At 44.7% G+C, this 19,731-nt stretch overlaps 2 protein-coding genes across 2 annotated transcripts; one reads left to right on the forward strand and one right to left on the reverse strand.

Moving 5' to 3' along the window:
- Positions 1-329: 329 nt before the first annotated feature.
- On the reverse strand, positions 330-11,125 carry cdc5l (CDC5 cell division cycle 5-like (S. pombe)). The gene is made up of 16 exons (XM_036542075.1): positions 10,969-11,125; positions 9,906-10,009; positions 9,489-9,650; positions 9,203-9,330; positions 8,697-8,796; positions 8,226-8,444; positions 7,742-7,886; positions 7,234-7,422; positions 6,680-6,828; positions 6,310-6,472; positions 6,024-6,188; positions 5,699-5,779; positions 4,983-5,213; positions 4,063-4,260; positions 849-1,061; positions 330-493 (listed from the first exon to the last, which is right to left on the reverse strand). Exons 1-16 carry the CDS (start codon positions 11,011-11,013, stop codon positions 386-388), a joined length of 2,400 nt encoding a protein of 799 aa, XP_036397968.1. The 5' UTR covers positions 11,014-11,125; the 3' UTR covers positions 330-385.
- Positions 11,126-12,211: 1,086 nt separating this feature from the next.
- On the forward strand, positions 12,212-17,507 carry LOC118786864 (WD repeat and coiled-coil-containing protein-like). The gene is made up of 3 exons (XM_036542205.1): positions 12,212-14,101; positions 15,818-15,938; positions 17,332-17,507. The coding sequence occupies exons 1-3, from the start codon at positions 12,227-12,229 to the stop codon at positions 17,505-17,507; spliced, it is 2,172 nt and encodes a 723-aa protein (XP_036398098.1). The 5' UTR covers positions 12,212-12,226.
- Positions 17,508-19,731: the final 2,224 nt, after the last annotated feature.

A 19,731-nucleotide genomic window follows, 5' to 3' on the forward strand; every position in this document is an offset into this window, starting at 1 on the left:
TGTGAAACACACTGACTCTGTTCTATCATCAACTTGAAGTCCTACTGAGTGAGCGTGAGTAGTAACTGACAGGTCTGGAGCATTTGTTTACAGCCAGCAGATGGACCACAGTGACATCACTGTGAGGGAAAAGGGGGCACACATTTGTGATTTAAACCGTGGAAAAGAGCAGGGTTTCTTTCTGTAAGGAGAGGGCTTTAAAACATGGAGAACAGGATTAACCTCCACAGGGGAGGTGTTTAAACCTCAGAAGAGAGAGAAGGGTTTCTATCTGTAGGGGAGGGTTTAAACCTTAGAGGAGAGCAGGGTTTCTTTCTGTGGGGGGGGGGGGGGGGGGGGGCTTAAACCTTAGAGGAGAGCAGGGTTTCTTTCTGTAGGGGGGGGCTTAAACCTTAGAGGAGAGCAGGGTTTCTTTCTCCAACAGCAGGTCAGCAAAGCGCTGCTGCAGCTCCTTCTCTCGCTCCTGCTGCCTCTGCACGTCTTCTCTGAGGGCCTGAACGTGGAAACGGGGGAAGGGGGGACATCAAGCACATGCATTTCCAATAATCACATTCATATTCGGGGGTTCCCAGATTCAACATTCAAACAGTTAAACCCCACCGCATAAATAATGACTGACTGCATTTACTGAGATCTACATTCATTCACACTTTCGGGCAGGGAAATTCATCTCATCAATGAATTCTCTGTACTGTGCGGGGCTCGTAAGCTCCCCTTCATGAATAGTAATGAGAAAAGCTTTTCTTAATGTCTTCACTGATTACTAATTGATTATGATTATGGACCGAAGTATGGAAATGTGCCCATCTGAGCTCTGCAAGTTTCACTGCGCGAGCGTGACCTCTGACCTCTTGCCGCCGTGGGATAGCGGTATCCTCCTGTTTCTTCAGCTCCTGGAAGGTGCGGAGCTCCACGTGGGCCTGCTCCACCTGGTCCCACAGGTCGCTGAGCTGCTTCATCAGGCCCATGGCACGGGACTGGTAACCCCCCAGCAGCACCTTCATCTTCTTCTCCATCTTCGCCGCTCGCTTCGCCTCCGCGGTCATGTGACCACGGTTTATCTGTTCAGAAGGGAAAAGAACGGGCGGTAAGCTTAATCCACTTTCATTTTCACACAGGGGCATGTACTAAAAAACTGGGCGGGCAATGAACTCTTGCGCAAGGGGTTGTTTTCAAAAAGCGTGCACCTGAGACTTAAGAGATACATGGGATTCACCAGCTGGAAAAAAACACGAAAACATAAAACCAGGCTAGCTGCAGTGTGCTAATGTTGGACACAATGTTGGGCCATGCTTGAGGCTACTGCTAGATCTGGGAATTGAAACATTACACCCCAGCCATCTATTCCCTAACCACTACGCCATGGAATGTTTACATGGTTCGTGGACTGAACATTATTCAGATCGAACAAAACAATACCAAATTATTCAGGTGCCTTGGAGGTTTGCCCCCTGCCTAATCAGAGGGGTTTGAGAAAATCACCCTCAGTAACACTGACGGTCAATGACTGCAAGGAGCAGCCATTTTAAAGTACAGAAACACAAAGGGACAAAATAACAGAGTAACCAAGTTCAAGGACTTTACTGTGCGCCACAATGAACACGCATTTGGCTGGACACGCTTTGAAGGAGTTTTAGTGAGTGTGTGTGACATGGGGAAGAACAGCCAGTCCTTTTACTTCAAAAAATAAATATATAATAAAAAAAACATTTCGGGGAAAAAACAAAAACAAAAACACGTGTCCAACAGTAATACCCCAGATGCCAGCGCAATGCAGCCCTTCAGAACTTGGACTAAATCATCATCTGATTCCCAAAATGGATCAGTTTTCTTACTGGAAATGTGTGGTGAAAGCAGCGTTTCCAGTCAGTGGTGTACTTGACCCGTGAAATGGGAACTGTGTATCTCAGCCCTACACGTCAGTGAAATTTAAAACATCGACAAAGACGGGAAACAAACCAAATCAAAGGCCCAAAACTTGGAGCTCCGTGTTAGTGTTCCGGTAAATAGTCCCATGGGACCTAACCCCTAATAACCTCTCCCTAAATCAGCACCCCAATCACAAACATAATGAAAATGCTACCAGTAGGTGGCGCCCTTACGCCTCCCCTGTATTTTTAATGGGAAACAAAAACGCTGTCTCCAAGCGCCAAACCTGCGATGGAATGCAAAAATGATGGGACAGACAGGCTGTGGACCCGAGTGGGTGGAATTCAATCTGCAGCCAATCACTGACCCCAACCAATGATAACCTGTTGTTCTTCACATAAACGCACACTGATTGGGTAAAATAATAAAGACAAAGAAAAATCACGATTTCTTCCATTAGGGGATTGATTAAGTGTCTCTCCAATAATGAGCAACCAGCTTTCAGCGTCCTGTACTGACATGTTGCCAGTGTTAGGCATCCTCTTTAATCTTCTGAATGAAGTGGCTGCAAATACATCCTCCACCCTCTAAAACTCCAGCCCTCCCTCCATTCAGAAAGTAGCTACTGTGTGAATCGAGTCCAAGACACACCTGCTTGACCAGCCAAGAAATACAACACAAATGAATCCTTTGAGCCTTTTCCTTCATGAACTAAAACTAGCTACTTGTGTCCACTGATCGTGATGCTTAAGTGGCTCCAATGTTCTCGATTCCTGAAAGACTCATTGTCCTCCGATTCTCAGGGTCACGAGCAAATCTGTGAAATTAATATCCTTTCAGAGTCTCCCTCTGTCTGAAGTCAACAGGTCAGTTCTTATACACGACTCAAGTTGGAGCAGAGTATATCTAAAAATAACAGGAATGATGGAATTTATTTTTAAGATCAAAATCTAACAGATGAGACTAAATATTCCTTTTCATGTCATTCAAATTCCCATGGATATGTGCTGTAGATTATTATACTATATACAATATAGTATATGTAACATACATGGACCATATATATTGAGAAGTGACAAAGGAATGCAGAGTTTATTTTTAACTGATTACTAAGAGAGACTGCGGACTGTCTTTGATGAACCAGCTCTGTTCAATTCTGAAATTTTTAACAAACATAAAAAGTATTGTGTGGGCACTACATAAGTGGAAAAGCACATATGAACTTTCACTGAAAATGAGATACCTGATTACCATTTACCATATCTGCACACAATAAACATTTTTATGTTCAGACATTAATCTATATGAATACAGATATAATCACACATATTTACATTTACATTTATTACATTTATTCATTTAGCAGACGCTTTTATCCAAAGCGACTTACATAGGTTACAGTTCTTTACAATGTTATCCATTGATACAGCTGGATATTTACTGAGGCAATTGTGGGTTAAGTACCTTGCCCAAGGGTACAGCAGCAGTGTCCCAGCGGGGATCGAACCCGCAACCTTTGGGTTACGAGTCCTGCTCCTTAACCACTATGCTACACTGCCGCCCAACACATATGTGCAGAGTATAAATTAAACCATGTATATTTAAGTCTAGGCATTTCTCTCTGAGGCCACAGCTACAGCAACTGCATCTTCCACCCCAACGCTCTAGTCAAGGAATCCAAAAAAGTAATCAATGGTGCTCCCCGCTGGACAAACATCGCAAATGCAAGCCAAAACCCAGCTCGGCATCTGCCCAGATCTTTCTCTGCTGCATAATTGAAAGAACGTTTGCACACTTGAGAAACTTTTACGCACCGGTGTGCGAGAAATAGAGACAATCTCTCGATGCCGCAAAGAATGAGCTCTAGCAGACGGGAAAGTCTGCAAATGTCCCATTTACTCATGCTGTTCCCTTTCAAAAGTAGCTTCTCTTCTGCAAACATGCCATTTGCTCAGTAGATTATATTTGAATATTACCCATTTACACAACTGAATATTCCCTGAAGAAGTTCAGGTTAAGTACCTTTGCTCTGGGGTACACCTGGAGTTTATCATTCACTATGCAGCCCTGCAGGAGGAGATGATCTCTAACCAGCTAGAACTGAACTGATCTTATTCTTGTAAATGGTTGATCTTTATATCAGTATTTCTTACAGGTGGAGTGCACTGCATTAAGAATTGCGAGAGCACTGACCTCAAGCTTCTTCTCCAGGGACTCAATGCGGTCCTTCTTGCTGGCCAGGTTAGCCCTGGTGTAGCGGCCCTGGCCTGGCAGGTACAGCACCTGGCTGTAGCACTCCTCCCACACCTGGCTGTATGCCTCCATAGACAGGTCTCCGTGGCCCATGCCGTGCTTCACCACCTCCATCTCCTGCTGCAGCAGCTCATCAGCCTACAAGCAGACAGAGGGACATAGACAAAGAAGAGGTTCAATTAATGTCCTGTGAGGATGAACTGATCATCCGCCGAACAAGGCTTGCAACAGAACCTGGTGCTGTGAGAGGGGTAAAGCCAGAACTGGGCTCTGGCAATAAAAAAAGATAAAACTCATGATGTTCCAGTTTTCTTCATGAAAGTCAAAGCATCAGGAAGCTTTGGTCAAACAAATCTCCCCATCAGAATTAGGCTAAAATATTTGTTAGTATCATCAGGTCTGCTGTGCTATTTGGAAGTGAGGTATGGGGTACATTTAATCAGCAAGACAAGCTGTTTTTCAGTAAAACATACCACAAACAGAGAGAATTACCCCTCAACATTACAGATAGAAAGCAGAGGAAAATCCTGACTGAGTACAGACTCAATGACCACACCCTAGCAAATGCAAAAGACAAAGTGTCATGATCACTAAAAGAAGATTTTACATGAGGTCACTGTGTGATAGAGAAAGAAAAAGGAATCTGAAGAGAAAGGGGTGAGCATGAGTGAGACAGAGAATGAGAGAAAAAGAAAGGGAGGGATGGGAAGCAGAGATTGAGAGAGAAAGAAAGAAAGGATGAGAGTGGATAGGAGAAATATGGTGACTGCTGCTTCTCAAGACCAGCACAAAACCAGCCGTAAGAGCCATTCCTAGGGTCAGATGGTGAAACCACAGCCTCGGAGTGAAAGATGGCCAACCTTTCTGAGGTCCTCCTCGGGCACCTTCTCGTAGGCCGTTTTGTCGAGGTATGCAATGTGCTCGGCGTTGTTGGAGCCAGAGGTGGTGCCCTTGCATCTCTTGATGTAGGGGTGGTGCAGGCCGTCAAAGTGGATCATGGTGATCATCTCCCTCTTAATGAGCTCTTCAGCCTGCTGCAGCTCCGTCAGAGGCGGCTCCACATTCTGTGGCCTCAGGATGGTCTCATTCACCTGCCAAATCAACCAGTGAATCAATCCACCGGCCATTTAATCAACCAATCAATTTGTCACAGAGTAACCTCCAGAATCACGGAAGTGGCATCTGGAAACACGATTTCCATGGTCAAACACAGCTGGCCATATCACATTGAAACCAGGAATTTAAAGGAATAAAAATTTAAGGGCAATAAAATTGTTTCCATGACTGCGCAACTGCACAGCAACTAGGGTAATATGAAAGTAATACATAATAATAATGTATGAAAAAAACTGTTAACCAGGGCTTAGGCTGAAAAGAAAAAATTCCCCCAGAAATTTCACAGAAAAAAATGGAAGCCAAAAATGGAACAGGTCCTTAATAAAACAGAAAAGCAGCAGATATCCTACAAACAATTCAAGACAGTGCAGATATGGCTTAAACAAAAATCAGTGACTTGCGAGGTGTAACAATGTAAACGGCACATGACTGGGAAAGGAAGCGGCATGGCGGGACTCACCTCTGAGGGGCGGGGCAAAGCCCTCTGCACTGCTGTGTGTCTCTGCTTCATCTCCTTCTCGCGTTCCGCCTCCCTGAGGGCCTGCAAAAGAAACACATCAGCTCCTGCAGTGTGCACCCGTCTCCTATAGGGGGCGCTGCAGCCACCATCGATGCCTCACATGCCATCATGCATTGCATAACCGTGTTGGTACTCTTTCTCTTGATGACAGTAAGTGATTACAGTTGTGTTTATATCCTCTCTTCTAAACATCCAGGTCTACAGTTTGCTCTACACTTCTTCCACAGCCATCAGGCTTCAGAAAGACACCTGGGCTAGCGCTCACCTGTTTGCGCAGCTCGATGTCAGTGGCGTCCTCCACGAAGTTGTCGTCCGTCTCGCGCTCCTCCAGCTCCCTCTCGGCGTTCTCCGGCAGCACGATCTCGAAGTCATTTTTCGGCAGCGGCAGGTTCATCAGGCCCATCTTCAGCTGCTCACGCGACTCTCTTTGCTGAGAGAAACCATTACACACGGGAGCCATTACCCACAGAAGGCATTACACATGGGCGATATCACACTAGTTAAGTCAATTCTCTTTACTAAGCACACAAAACATTTCACCGCAGACGCACAATGTGTTTGGCGTAGGCAGGGTCGGAGTAGTCCACCATCCCCTCCTCGGCGTTGATGTTCAGTTTGTCCCTGAGGGGAGTCCGTCCTGGGGTCACGCCCATGGCTGGTTTTGGTGTCATCCCCCCGTGGGGGGTTAGGCCCTCTGCCCCATGACTGGGGGTCCTAAAGGAGACACACAAGAGGCATGCTCAGTCATTGCAGTAAGTGGGAGTGCATGTGCTGATCATGAGAAGAGTTAAAATGTCATAACCACCTGGATGAAGTACAGCCCCAATAGGACTACACCTCAGGGAGAGAGAGAGAGAGACAGAGAGGAGAGAGAGACAGAGACTAGAACCCAGCTGCATGTGGATCCAGCACACAGCTCACCTGAAGGGTGTGGCCAGTACTGTGTTGGGCGTCTGCACCACCTGTCTCTGAGGGGTGACTCCGGAGAAGTCGCTCTCGTGGAGAGGTGTGTTCAGACCCCCCTTTAAGGGTGTGTCCACGTTGGTCAGAGCCATCAGGTTCTGTGCTTCCTGCGGGAGGCACACAACAGCACAGTCAGGATATATACATTTCAGACCACAAAAACAAAACCATTAACAACCTTTAAAACTGAGTTTTATTTGCACAAACATGTTATGTTATTTTTTGTAAGCCTGTTTTGTCCTGTGTGGTGATGGTTTGTGAGAAATGCTGAAGATACCTGCAGGATATCGTCTTGGGCAGCAGGGGGATGTGAATTTGAGAGGTGTTGGGAGATACCTGCACAATATTGTCTCGGGCAATATGGGATGTGAATTTGAGAGGCGTGGGGAGATACCTGCAGGATATCATCTCGGGCAGCAGGGGGATGTGAATTTGAGAGGAGTGGGGAGATACCTGCAGGATATCATCTCGGGCAGCAGGGGGATGTGAATTTGAGAGGAGTGGGGAGATACCTGCAGGATCTTGTCCTGGGCGGCAGGGGTCTTGGGTGTACGCAGGGCCATGCTGTTGTTAGTGACGTTGTATTCAGACAGCAAGGCACTAGATGCAGAGTTGGTGATCCCAGACTCCTCTGCGGTTTGTCGGGCGATCTCGCTGGCCTGGCCCAACTTCACCACCTCCTCTAGCTCTGAGTCAGATATCTACAAAAAAAATTATAAATAAATCAGCAATTAGAAATAAAACAACGCATGGACTAAAATGACAAGAACCAATCAGGTACACGCATGTGGGAACTGCAATGTCGATAATAATAAAAATTATGCGGTGAAACAAAAAAATAATGTAGCAGCAATGGTAAACCAAAAGCTGAAATCATGATAAAGAAAAGATGAAGCTCAAGAGTAGGGCTGAACAGAGCAGACAGGATACACCCACAGACACACGCACACACAGACAGAAAGACAGACAGACACGCATACACACATATACAGCTAGGGGTACTGGGAAAAAGGTCAGTACCTGTGGAGAAGGCAGGACGAGCTTGCTCCTCTTCTTAGTGAACTCGGACACCCCACTTGTCTGCAGGATGGCGGAAGGCAGGTCTGATTCCTTCCTCTTCTTCATCTTCTGTCGGTCCTTTTTACGCTCTCGGTCCTCCTTCTCACTGAATTCACAAAAAATTCAGCCACAAACTGAGATTAAGCACTGCCTGCTGGCCTGACCTCTCTGTCAGGTTGGTGACTGAAGCTGCCCTCTGTAGGCATTAATTATAACTTCTGGACAGAGCCGGTTGACATTTGAGCTAGTAATTAGATTACAGTTTTCACAGTTCATCTTCGGTTCTTTTGGGCGAGTATTTTTCCCTGCAGTGTTCTGGGTAAGCATTTTCACAGGTTGCATTCTGGTTGAGCACGTTTTCATGCAGTATTACCGGTGGGTGTATTTGCCTGCAATATTTTGGCTAAGCAGGCTTATCTGCAGCATGCAGCATATGTTTACTCACTTCCTCAGCTCTCCATCCAAGTGCTGCTGTCGCAGACGCTTGAAGTTTGGCTCCAAGGGCTCGTAGTTCTCCATGGAGGTGTCGTAGAATCCCAGAGCCGGCTTCTTCTCGAAGGGGATCTCAGCGTTGTAGTCCACGCCTCGCTTCTTCTTCCTCTTCTTCTGCACGTCAATGCCAGCGGCCCTCAGCTCACGCCGCTTCTGCAGGGCGGCCAGGCGTCTGAGGAGGGGAGCACATTGTGATGGGAACTAACGCAGGAGAACGATCACCTTGCAGATTAACAATGAGATGGCTGGGGGGAGCGCTCCATCACAAGTACAAAAATGTGCCTTTAATTACACTGTCTTTAAGGAAAGTCTCATTCCAACTCTGGGAAGGGAAAAGAAAAAAACCTAACTATTCATGAGAAGTAAGTTGAGTTTGAGTGCACAGGATATACATTCTAGAGTACATATAGGCTATGCATTTTACCTGGCTTCTTCCAGCTGCTTCTCTCTGGCTTTCCGCTTGGCCTTTTTGCCCTGAGTGTTAGCCAGACGAGCTCTGGCCTCTGACAGCATCTCCAGTTCATCTGAGAGGTCAAGCAGAGGTCAAAGATCAGGCATGTATGTCAACGGCATACAACTGTGTGCCTTAATGTTTACCCAATACCACTGTAACCACACTGACAAAGAGGTTACTAATGCAACAAACATCCAAATTCCTTAACACTGTGTTTGGCTCCTGGTTCTACTGGGATATTATATCTGACATTGGCCAACAGCCATCTCAGAGCAGTTTTCTGTAGAACTGCCTGCAGTATATTTGACTGACAGCTGATGTCGTTCAGTGGAAACACTACAGGTAAAGCTGACCTATAACTAAGGTGAGTCAGTGGAAACGCCTCTGGTTTGCCTCAGGTGTAACTGACAAATGGTTAACTGTCTGGCAATACGGCCAGAGAGAAACAGAGGACACTTTGGAGTCAGCAGGGTCACCTTCGTCCATGTCCACAGGGTCTGGCCTGGCAGGCTTGGTCTCCGGGTTGGGGTCGATCTCGCCAGGTTTGAGCTTGCGAGGGTCATCCCCGGTGTCCTCCTCATTGTCCCTCTGTGCAGCTTTATCTCTGAAAAACAGGATTTAAAAACTCAGTCCAAAGTCACAGGGGATTGCACACATATATAGGAGAATACAGAGTTCATCTGCAGCTTCACAGAGACTACACAGCAGGCTCCTGAGTCATCACATGACATGACACATGACTCCCATTGGAGCAGAACTCACAGCAGGAACTCGTAATGCTCCAGGCACTGGGCAGCGGTCCTCCCGATGATGGGGGCGATGGTTCTCCACTGTGTGGGCATCAGCTTGGCCAGGTGGAGCAGCTTCTCTTCCTCCTCGCGAGACCATTCTGTCTTCTTAATGCTGGGATCCAGCCACTCGTACCTGTATCACATGCAGTAACATGCTGAACAACACTGACCTCCCCTAGGCACACCACCACAGTGTACATTTCAAAATAACTTTTGCTGTATTTGAGAGTCAGTATTCAATGATCAGTTGACATTTAATTACTACAGATGGAGGGTTTTCCGATTCCATGCCTAGGCCCTTGGTATGAAACAGCTAAGTTACATTAGGGCAAAAAAGTAGGATACACCTGATATCATATACCTGCTAAATGTCACATGCTGTACTTACCATCTAGCTTTGCACTGTTTAGCAGATTTTCTGTGGAGCAGCGAGGCAATCCGAGACCACTGATTTTTGCCATATTTCATAACCGCCGCTTTAAGAATTTCATCCTGAAAAAAGGGCCACATTTATGTGAGCATCCTATGATAAAAACACAGCACACCGCGAAAATGTACGTCCTGAGCTATGACCCAGGGATGGACAGAAGACGGAAACTGATTTTTAAAAAATTCTTAAACAATCATGTTTCCACAAGGAAGCAGTGTCATTCCTTGTAATAATTAAAGTAAAATGTGGCTGACTAATATGAATTCAGTTTCGAGGGGGACCCTCTTGTACCATCCTCATTTTTAAGATAACGGTACACAAGTTTCATCTGTCGAGGGTAACACTCACGTCAAATAACCGACTGTGTAGGAACTTACAACGCTATACAGCATTTAGCGTCTGACCTTGCTTTCACTGTAACATCAACTATAATTGTCGTTATAAATAAACAAGTGCCCTAACAATGTATCTGGCGGAAAAAAAAGAAATATACGAATGTTTCACTGTCTTTAAAAATATTTCCTAGCTCTCCGGCTAATCATTACACAGATCGTCATTAGCTACTGTGCATCTTCCAACGTATTCTCTTGTCAGTGGAATCTGTGAATTTTAGCTGTTTTTCTAAGATGTTAGTTTTTGTTTTGTGTCATAGCTTTAGGTTGCAACCCTTGGGAAAGCAAAACCCTATAACACGTTAACTTAGCAAATTAGCCTTGCGTTGGCTCCAAAATACTTGGTGCAGAATGCAGCGCTTGTGTGCACCACAGCTTCACCAATAGTAACGAAATACAGCTTGCCCGCTGTTATCTATTAGCTAACCAGTGTCCACAATAATGTACGGGACTAACTGCATATTCAAAAATGCAATCAATGGCCTAGCTGTCCTACTTATATATGTATCTAACTAGTTAATGCTACCTAACTGGCAACCTACAAGAAAACGTTTATTTGCTTATGGATGCTAAAAGGATAGCTATAGTCTAGCGAAGTAGAAACAATACAAAGAATATAGTAAACATACCTCGGTGTTTCGCCACACACCCCCCTTGATCATAATACGCGGCATCTTGAAACTGGAATCTTTCTACACCGTATGCCGCAAAAATTAAATAAACTAAAAAGTATGCAAAAATAACAAACTGTACGCGACGTGCTCTCCAAACACCAATTTCAATATGGCAACTCTGAACTCTTCTACTTCCGGAAGCTGAAATGCATTATGGGCTACTCGAGCCAAACAGCGTGGATTTTTGTTATCGATTTTTGTTAGAGCGCCACCTATGTTCGGATGTCTTTTTAAAATGCAGAACAATCAGTTCTACTCGGGGCAAGAATAGGGGAACGTGGTTTACACCAAAGTAACTTTCTCCACAAGACATTACCGACTATATTTTCAATGGAGCAGTATTGACACAAGCTATAAATTGGCTACTGACACAGTTTTGTCTTCCATTAAAAACAGAGAAAAGGCTGCTGTTACATGTCGTACAATCAAATGCATTAGAAATGTTTGCCAAATATTTAAGCCTTGGTAGCTAAGGTAAAAACGTTGGAACTAAAAAACTAAAGTTATTATTATTATTATTATTATTATTATTATTATTAGTTGTAGTAGTAGTAGTAGTAGTAGTAGTAGTAGTAGTAGTAGTAGTACAATAATAATAATTACCATCATCAGGAAAAGGTGGCAACAGTAGCATGCTGTACTGAGACCAGACTCTATTTATTTCCATGGCAGGTGACTGTAGCTGTCCAGAATTATCACTTGACTGAAGTTTGGGCAAGTAGGGTTACTACCGACTACAACGCTTCACTCTTTCAGCACTATGGCCAAAATACATTTTGCTGAACAGAATCATAGTTTGATATTTGGAGGGAGATTGTTTTTCTTTCCATAAAATTTCTTAAAATGTTTGTGTTTGTCAGAAGTCTTAACTTATTAGATAAGTAAGAAAATCAAAAGTAAACCCTCTTTCAAATGCCCAATTCAGAAATGTGAAGTCTGAATAATCTAGAGTGTGGTAACTGTATAATCTCTAAAAATACCTGAAAAGGATGTTTCTCAGAAGCACGACAGTGTGAGGTCACTGTAGTGTAATCTGCTCGGAGGCCGCTGCGTGGTCGTGTACATGTTGATCGGATTAAGATCTTCTCACTGCACGAGGCAGACGCAGAAAGAGGCTTTGCTTATTCTAAATGCTTCCAGTCTCTGCATCTTCATTTGGTGACACGGAGGCATGCCTGAATGAGCCTTTTTCTCGCTGTCTGACTCTTACAGCATGGATCTGGGCAAAGTGAAGCTCCAGAGGACTGGCCTCAACACTTTACACCAGGCCATTCACCCTTTGCACGGGATCGCCTGGACGGACGGGAAGCAGGTTTGCCTCACGTCTGTCTACTTTGTCGAGGGGGAGCCCAAATTCGGCGACACCAATGTCATTGGACAGTTTGAGCACGTGTTCGGGCTGTACTGGGGGCCCCTCTGCTGTTCGGGGTCCCCCGCTCTGCTGGCCGTCCAGCACAAAAAGCATGTGACTGTGTGGCAGCTGCAGCTCAGCTCCCTGGAGCAGAACAAGCTGCTGTGTACCCAGACCTGTGAGATGAGTGAGCCCTTCCCTCTGCTCTCCCAGGGCTGTGTCTGGCACCCCAAAACCGACATCCTCGCCATCCTCACCAAGCGTGACGCCTCCGTCCTCTTCTCCGTGCGGGTGGACAACCGCAGGGTCAGGGCCGACATCAAGGGGAGCGGCCTGATTCACTGCGCCTGCTGGACGCGGGACGGCAAGCGGCTGGTGGTCGCCATCGGCAGCTCTCTCCACGCCTACATCTGGAACGACATCCAGAGGAGCCTGACCGCCTGCTCCTTCTGCCACATCTTCGACATCGGGGGTTACATCTGTGCCATCGACTCCACCGAGGATGCACAGGTAGCAGTGGCCACCGAACTGCCGGTTGACAGTATCAGCGGCCTCAGCGCTGGCATGGCGTTTGACTTCTCCAGTGAAGGCGGGTCTCCGAACCGTCAGCCCTCTGTGTCCATGCTAGAAGATGACTGGTGTTCAGATGCGCGCAGGAGGTCCATCGACTCGGAAAGGTCGTTGGCTTTGAGCTCTTCCCCTTCTCCATACGGACCAGGGGACATGGCGCACGTCCTCGCCAGGCACAGAAAGTCAGACCCCAATCCGCTCATCCACATGAGACGCAAGGACCCCCTCACAGGGTCTGGACAAGAGTCATCTTATTTGATCCTGGTGACTTATGAGAGAAAGGTCACCACGGTCAGGAAAGTGAGCATCCCTGGCATTCTGGTCCCGGACATAATGGCTTTCGATGCGAGCGGACGCACCGTGGCCGTGGCCTCCAACACCTGTAACATGGTGCTGGTGTACGCAGTTACCCCGATGGCCATGCCGAACATGCAGCAGATTCAGCTGCAGAAGAATGAGAAGCCGAAAGGGGTGTGTTTCCTGAACGACAGACTGCTGCTGCTGATGATAGGGAGGCAGAAGTCGAACGACCCCACATTCCTCCCATCTTCAAACACAGAGAAGTACACCATCAGACTAATGACAAAGGAACTCATTTACAATGAGGAAGTGAGTCTGCCTGCTAAAAATCTGGATTTGGGAGTACATTACGCTGGGATTAGGAGGCACTCTGACGAACCCTTGGGAATGAGGGAGCACCTGGCTCCTACCAGGCCCGTGAGCCAGTCACCCAGCAACAGGAGGAGGCAGACTGAGGAGGGGAAGAGTGGCGATCCAAGCCCGGTGACGAGCTTAGCCGACTTTTCAGACCGGGCTACCTCCAGCGCATCATCGATCGCCATCGAACACTTTGACATGGATCACATCAAGCGGATCGCTAGTCTGGCGGCGGCGGGGCAAAACAGCAAGGAGTCACGCAGAGCCAGCTCCCCCAGGCTGGAGGCACGAGACAACCTGCACTCTGATCCCGCCCCGCTGAAGGACAGCTGCCCGCTGAAGGACAGTCCTCTGGATCAGCTCTCCCAGAACATGGAGAGGCTTTTCGCCAGGTTTGCAGAGGTGCAACAGTGTCTGTCAGAAATAACTGATTACACCCGGAATGGGAGGAAGTTTACAGGAACCTACCCTTTGCCCTCAGACCCCCCTTTCATCAACATAACATGTCAGGTACCGTGTGCATACTAAATAATCAGCATTTATGCGATTCATTAAGTAAACCTTCTGACTCATTACCTTTGACTCAGGTAATATTTCAGCATGCATATGACACTCAGGCTTTCATTTGCAATTCTTGCTCAGCAGGAGAGATCATAGGGAGTCTGCAGGCTGTGTTTTTGTATTTGCTCCAGCCAGGGTTTGTTGCTGTGAGAGGACAGTAGGAACCACACATAATCCGGTGGGAGAAGCCAATTAAGATGTGAGGGATAAACTCGTCAGCTAAACGAATAACACGTGAAAATACAGTTGCTTACCGTTCCATAAACCTTGGAAAGTTTCTTAACAGCATTCATTTAATTTAAATTAGTAACGGAGGTTTTGCCATTCTTACTTCAAGGTTGCTGATTGCCATTAACAAAATGCTTTATGCAATCTCTTGAAATCCCTGATGTCTGGAAACAAGGCAGAATAATACCAATATATGAGAAAAGGTTTTGCTGATGCAGGAAACTGCAACTACAGTTTAACTTTCTTTTTATATATATCCTAAATAAAATAGTATAATGTAGGAGACTTAACACAGTTTTCACAGAGGGAGATCATGCTTAACAAATCTCACGGATTTCTTTAGGGAAACTATGAACTGTACCAGCCAAGACTGAACTTAATATAATACATTTGGATCCTGAAAAAAATGCTTGAATGGGCAGGAATTAAAGGGGTTATCTCCATGTGGATTCAACATTGGCTTCAGTGTAGAGTACAAGTACAGTACAAATGATAAGAGGGATTATATACAGTGACTGAACAGGGTGCCGTGGGACTTTGAGGCCTCAAGGATCTGAGCTGGGAATCTGGTGTTCCTCATTTACGTTAATGACTTTAATGAGGGAATAAGTGAATAAACCTATTTAAGACAGGGTTATTTTAATGGGAGGTATTAAATTATAATGTGTACAGTAAGAAAAGGAGTTGCAACAGGTCCAGCAGGTGGTCCAAGTACGAATCTAGACATGAGCCTGAGTTGTAAGGATGGCAAAGAGGATGCTGTGGTACTGTATATAGTAAGAATCCTAGCTCCGGGTATTAAACATGTAAGTTATGAGGAGAGACATAAGGCACTTAATTTTAGCAAAAGGAGACTCAGGAGATTTGAGTGAGGTTTTTAAAATGATAAAAGTGAGCACTAAAATGGATTGCAGAAGCAATTTCAAGTTTAGTTATGTTGAACAAGAGTGAATAGGTGGAAACTGGCTAAAGGTAAATTCTCTACCAACAGTCAGTATTTTTTCACATAGAGAATCATGAACGTATAGACTGGCTTACCAGGACTAGGACAAAGCAGTATAACAGACTGTTGGAGTGTGACCAGGCCTTGGCACAGAGGTGCATACACTCTAGACTGTAGGCAAAATGGCAGAATGGTCTGTACCTGCCATTAGTTTGTTATATTGCCTCTGTTTGTTATATATTGTTATATTACTGACAAGTTTGTTATATTCCTACTGTTTCCTTAATGGTGATGACTCACAGTACATTTTAAGGATGATGATTCATGTTATCAAAAGACGGCAGAAGTTGTAACACATGCTCAAAAAACCATTACATTACGTAATTTCTGTATTTGCTGCCTTGTTACTGCAGTCACAGGAAAGGTATTATTGTTGCAGCTCCTTGTGGAATGCTGGCTGATGCTGAGTTGTGTGTCGCGTGCCCCCTCCACAGAAGCAGCTCTCGGAGAATGTGTTCATCGATGAGAGGCGGCCTGTACTGCTATGCGAGAACAGGCTCCGTCTGGGCGTGGTCCAAGACCTCTTCAATCTGTCCGTGGTGGAGATGATGCACGGTGAGGCTGTTGTGGCAACGGCAATTTTATTTACTGGAATGAAAATTCATTACATCCCGGGCCCGATATCTTGAACTCTGACAAACTACTGCCACAAACTACTGTCATCATTCCACCTATACTTCATAAATTTCCTCCTATCTCTCTGTTGCTCCTACTCTGTGTTCCTTATCTCCTCCCCCTCTTTCTCCCTCCACCTCCTCTTGTCTCAGCTCTTTTCTCCCCCACCTTCTCTCCCCACACCACTAAAGCCTCTAAACCACAGAGTTTGGTTGTAAATGACATGCAGGTGCTCATATAGAGGCGGGAGAGGAGGAGATTAGAGGAGGGTAATGGGATTAAAAGGTTTAAGGTAAGATCTGCTTATAGCTCGTTTTGCGACATTGTGGTTTCCCTGGGCAAGAGAAGGTGAACCCATTAAAGCTCAAGGGTATTTCCCCAGTGGCTCTGCTGTAAGACCCCTGTGTGGCAAGCCAGCCAGGAGAGGAGATAGATCCGGATAGTAGCACATTGCTACACTGTGTATCTGCTAGAAACAAGGGAATAGAAATTTATTAATCTTCAGTTCACTCCAAACAGAAACACTAATCTTCAGCTCACTCTGACCTGAACCACTAATCTTTGGTTCACTCCAAGCAGCATCACGAATATTTCATAGCTGTTTTTGGTGTTTGTGTTTGTGTTATGTGTTTCCGTCCTCCTAACCAATTAGAAGAAAAAAAAAAACAGTTCATACCATTTTATGTGTCTGCTTTTTAAATGTATACCACATTAAACCTAGTCTAATTCTGTGTAGCTAATGTAAGCACGGAGTATACCTATCATATAGTAAAAATATATTAAAAACACTCTTAGTAGAGAGGATTTTAATGATTTTCCATAGATGAAGAGGCGTAGTCATCAGTAACCCTCCTTGTCCAAACTTGAATCAAAGTGCAATGCGTAGCCCTACTCATGACCTAGCAGCTAGTTACATAGCTAAGTTTAATAGTTTGATAGATGCATGCAGCACAAAGCAGGATAAATAAAATAATAAATCTCAGATTGCAAAGAACACATTTTAGAAGTAACCTGCATATCTTAATGTTCTGAATTCCATGTCATCACAAGAAAAACAGTTTATTTGCTCAACTATGGAATGATGTATTTGCACATTGTCCATTACAATAGACAGCCCTGTCCACTCCTGATTGCCTTCTCTAACCTTTTTTAAAACCAGCTTCTCACAATTTCTGTTCCTCCTACTGTCTTGCTGGTGTTTACTCTTAAATTATCCTATGGTCTTTTAGTATTACAGTCAATATAAACAGTGGTCTTTTGATTTGCTTGAATGTTAAAGTTCTAACTATGGCAGTGCGACATGATATTAACGTGGACAGTGTTTTCCCGACAGGGCCTCTGTGGGTGGTTCTTGTCGAAGACGCGGATGGATTCGTGCCGCTGACTTTCAAACATGACAGCGAGCTCACCATCCGGAACGGGAGGCGAAAGACAGCAGAGAGTTTTCCCCGGGAGCCGGAGGAATCCGAACCGCCCCAGCAGCCCGATCCACATGGTTCTGAAACCTGAGGACCACAGAGGATCCGACTGAGGAAGTGCCACTGAGCTGCAGGCACTGAAAGACCACAGAGAGGAGAGCTGTGTAGTCCTGTGCGAAAGAACCGGCCAGTTTCAACACTGCCAGTGTCAGTACCTGGCATTCTGGCCTGGACTGGAAATGCTAATACCAACACCAGCTATTTTAAACATTGGGAATGCCAACACCAGCCATTTTCAACACTGGTGATGCCAAAACCAATACCAGCCATTTTCAACACTGGCTGTGCTAATGCCAGCAATTTTGGACACTGGTAATAACAAAACCCGCACCAGTCATTTTCAACACTGGCTGTGCTAATGCCAGCCATTTTGGACACTGGTAATAACAAAACCCGCACCAGTCATTTTCAACACTGGTAATACCAATACCCATCCCTGTCATTTTGAACACTCGTGTTTGGCCAGAGACTTTTATTTGTTTTTAAAGTGTGAATTATTCAATTATAAATCTATTTACAGTGAGAAGATTTGCATGGCGATGGCTTTGTGGTGTGGTTTTGTACATTTCATTGATATTGGGGGTCATATCATTTGAGTATTTTTGGTGTAATTAGAAACATTACATTCCAGAGATTTTGTCAAAGTGGTGGACATTTAGAGGTGTTTAGAACCTTTTAATTATGATGACAGTATATTTTAAACATTTCTCAAAACTGCAGTAATACATGCTGTAAAACATATGTCCCTCCCATACCTTCGATGTTGAAATTACCTCTTAGTGTTAAAATCTGCAGTATGTGATCTGAAAAATGTTTTGGAGCTCTGAAATTTGTTGAAATATTCTTTATGTTGGTTTTACAAACATTATGACTAAGGTAATTTCTAACATTGCAAAATTATGTGATTAAAACTAAGCTGGAATGATTTCCCTTTTCTCTCCAAAGCAACTTGAATGATGAGAAAACAGATTTTTATCAAAGGAATAAGTGTAAAACACACAGTCTCCTCTGCTGCTTCACTGGAATTTCTGATTTTTTTTGAAAAAGCCATTACTATTTCCCTGTAACTCTGATAAGGTATACATTATCAAGTGAGATCCATTATTAACCTTCGGACACTGATTAACACTGCTAAAAAGATTTAAATTAAAACCTGTGGTATTTTGACATAAATGTGCACTAAATTTGAATTCCATTCATTTCATCATACCATATCTCATATAACATCATACTGGACACATTCAGTCTATATCAGATGCCTTGCTTTGATATGATCCTTTGAGTTTTAACTTTGAAATTTGTTGCAAACTGAGCAGCTTCACTGCCTGGTTATTGACAAGAATGATTCTCAGAGGCAGTTTTGCTGTTTGAGAAGGTCTGACGGATGAGCTGAAAGTTGAAGCAAGCCTTAGAATTAATGTTTTAATCTCTCGTTTTGTAATATTGGAGTTATCTGAGTGAAAGATCATAACAGCACTGCAAGCCTTTGATCTCTCGAGTCCTACAGATTGGTAGCTTGTCTTCACGGCAGGGAATGGTGAATCCTGGCTGAGACACCCCACTCTGTGCTTAAAAGTCTTATTTATTTCTTTATTTAAATATTTATTTATTAGGCAGCTTTTGAGTGAAGTGTTGGACCTTCTTTTTGAAGCATACATACAGTCTGTATGAATAGAATGGTACTTGTCTCTGAGCCTGTAGTTCCCCCACACTTTGTAGGCCCAAAATCCCTCTTCAGTCACCATGGAGAATACCCTGACGCTGGCCCTCTTCAGTTACCATGGAGAATATTGTGAAGCTTGCCCTCTTCAGTCAGCATGGAGAGTAACCTGAAGCTGGCTCTGTTCAGTCACCATGGAGACACTGTGAAGCTGTTGCATCCCCAAGGAAACTAGGGAGGGAAAATAGAGGGATAGGAAGTCAAGGAGGCTGGTGTAAGGACACAGACACCATGGAGTCTTTCCTGGCTTTTATCTGAAAACCTTTGACCATAGCTTTGATATTGTGATTGTAAAGCAAGGCGTTTGCTTTACATAAAGCGAGAATAGTCCTGAATGTGCCCAGTAGCAGGCTGTGATTACTGCACAGGAGACATGCAATCAATAGTTTAGATATGACTTGAATCCAGTCAGATCTTTGTGTGCTCAGAAGCCTAATATTATTGTGGAGTACCTGTTTTAGATTTATATTCATAGATCAATACATTCATAAATTGTGCTGCTTTCCTGGATTAGGGTATTTACTAAATAACACTC

This window comes from Megalops cyprinoides, chromosome 12, assembly GCF_013368585.1.
Source record: "Megalops cyprinoides isolate fMegCyp1 chromosome 12, fMegCyp1.pri, whole genome shotgun sequence".
In the NCBI taxonomy this organism is placed as follows: domain Eukaryota; kingdom Metazoa; phylum Chordata; class Actinopteri; order Elopiformes; family Megalopidae; genus Megalops; species Megalops cyprinoides.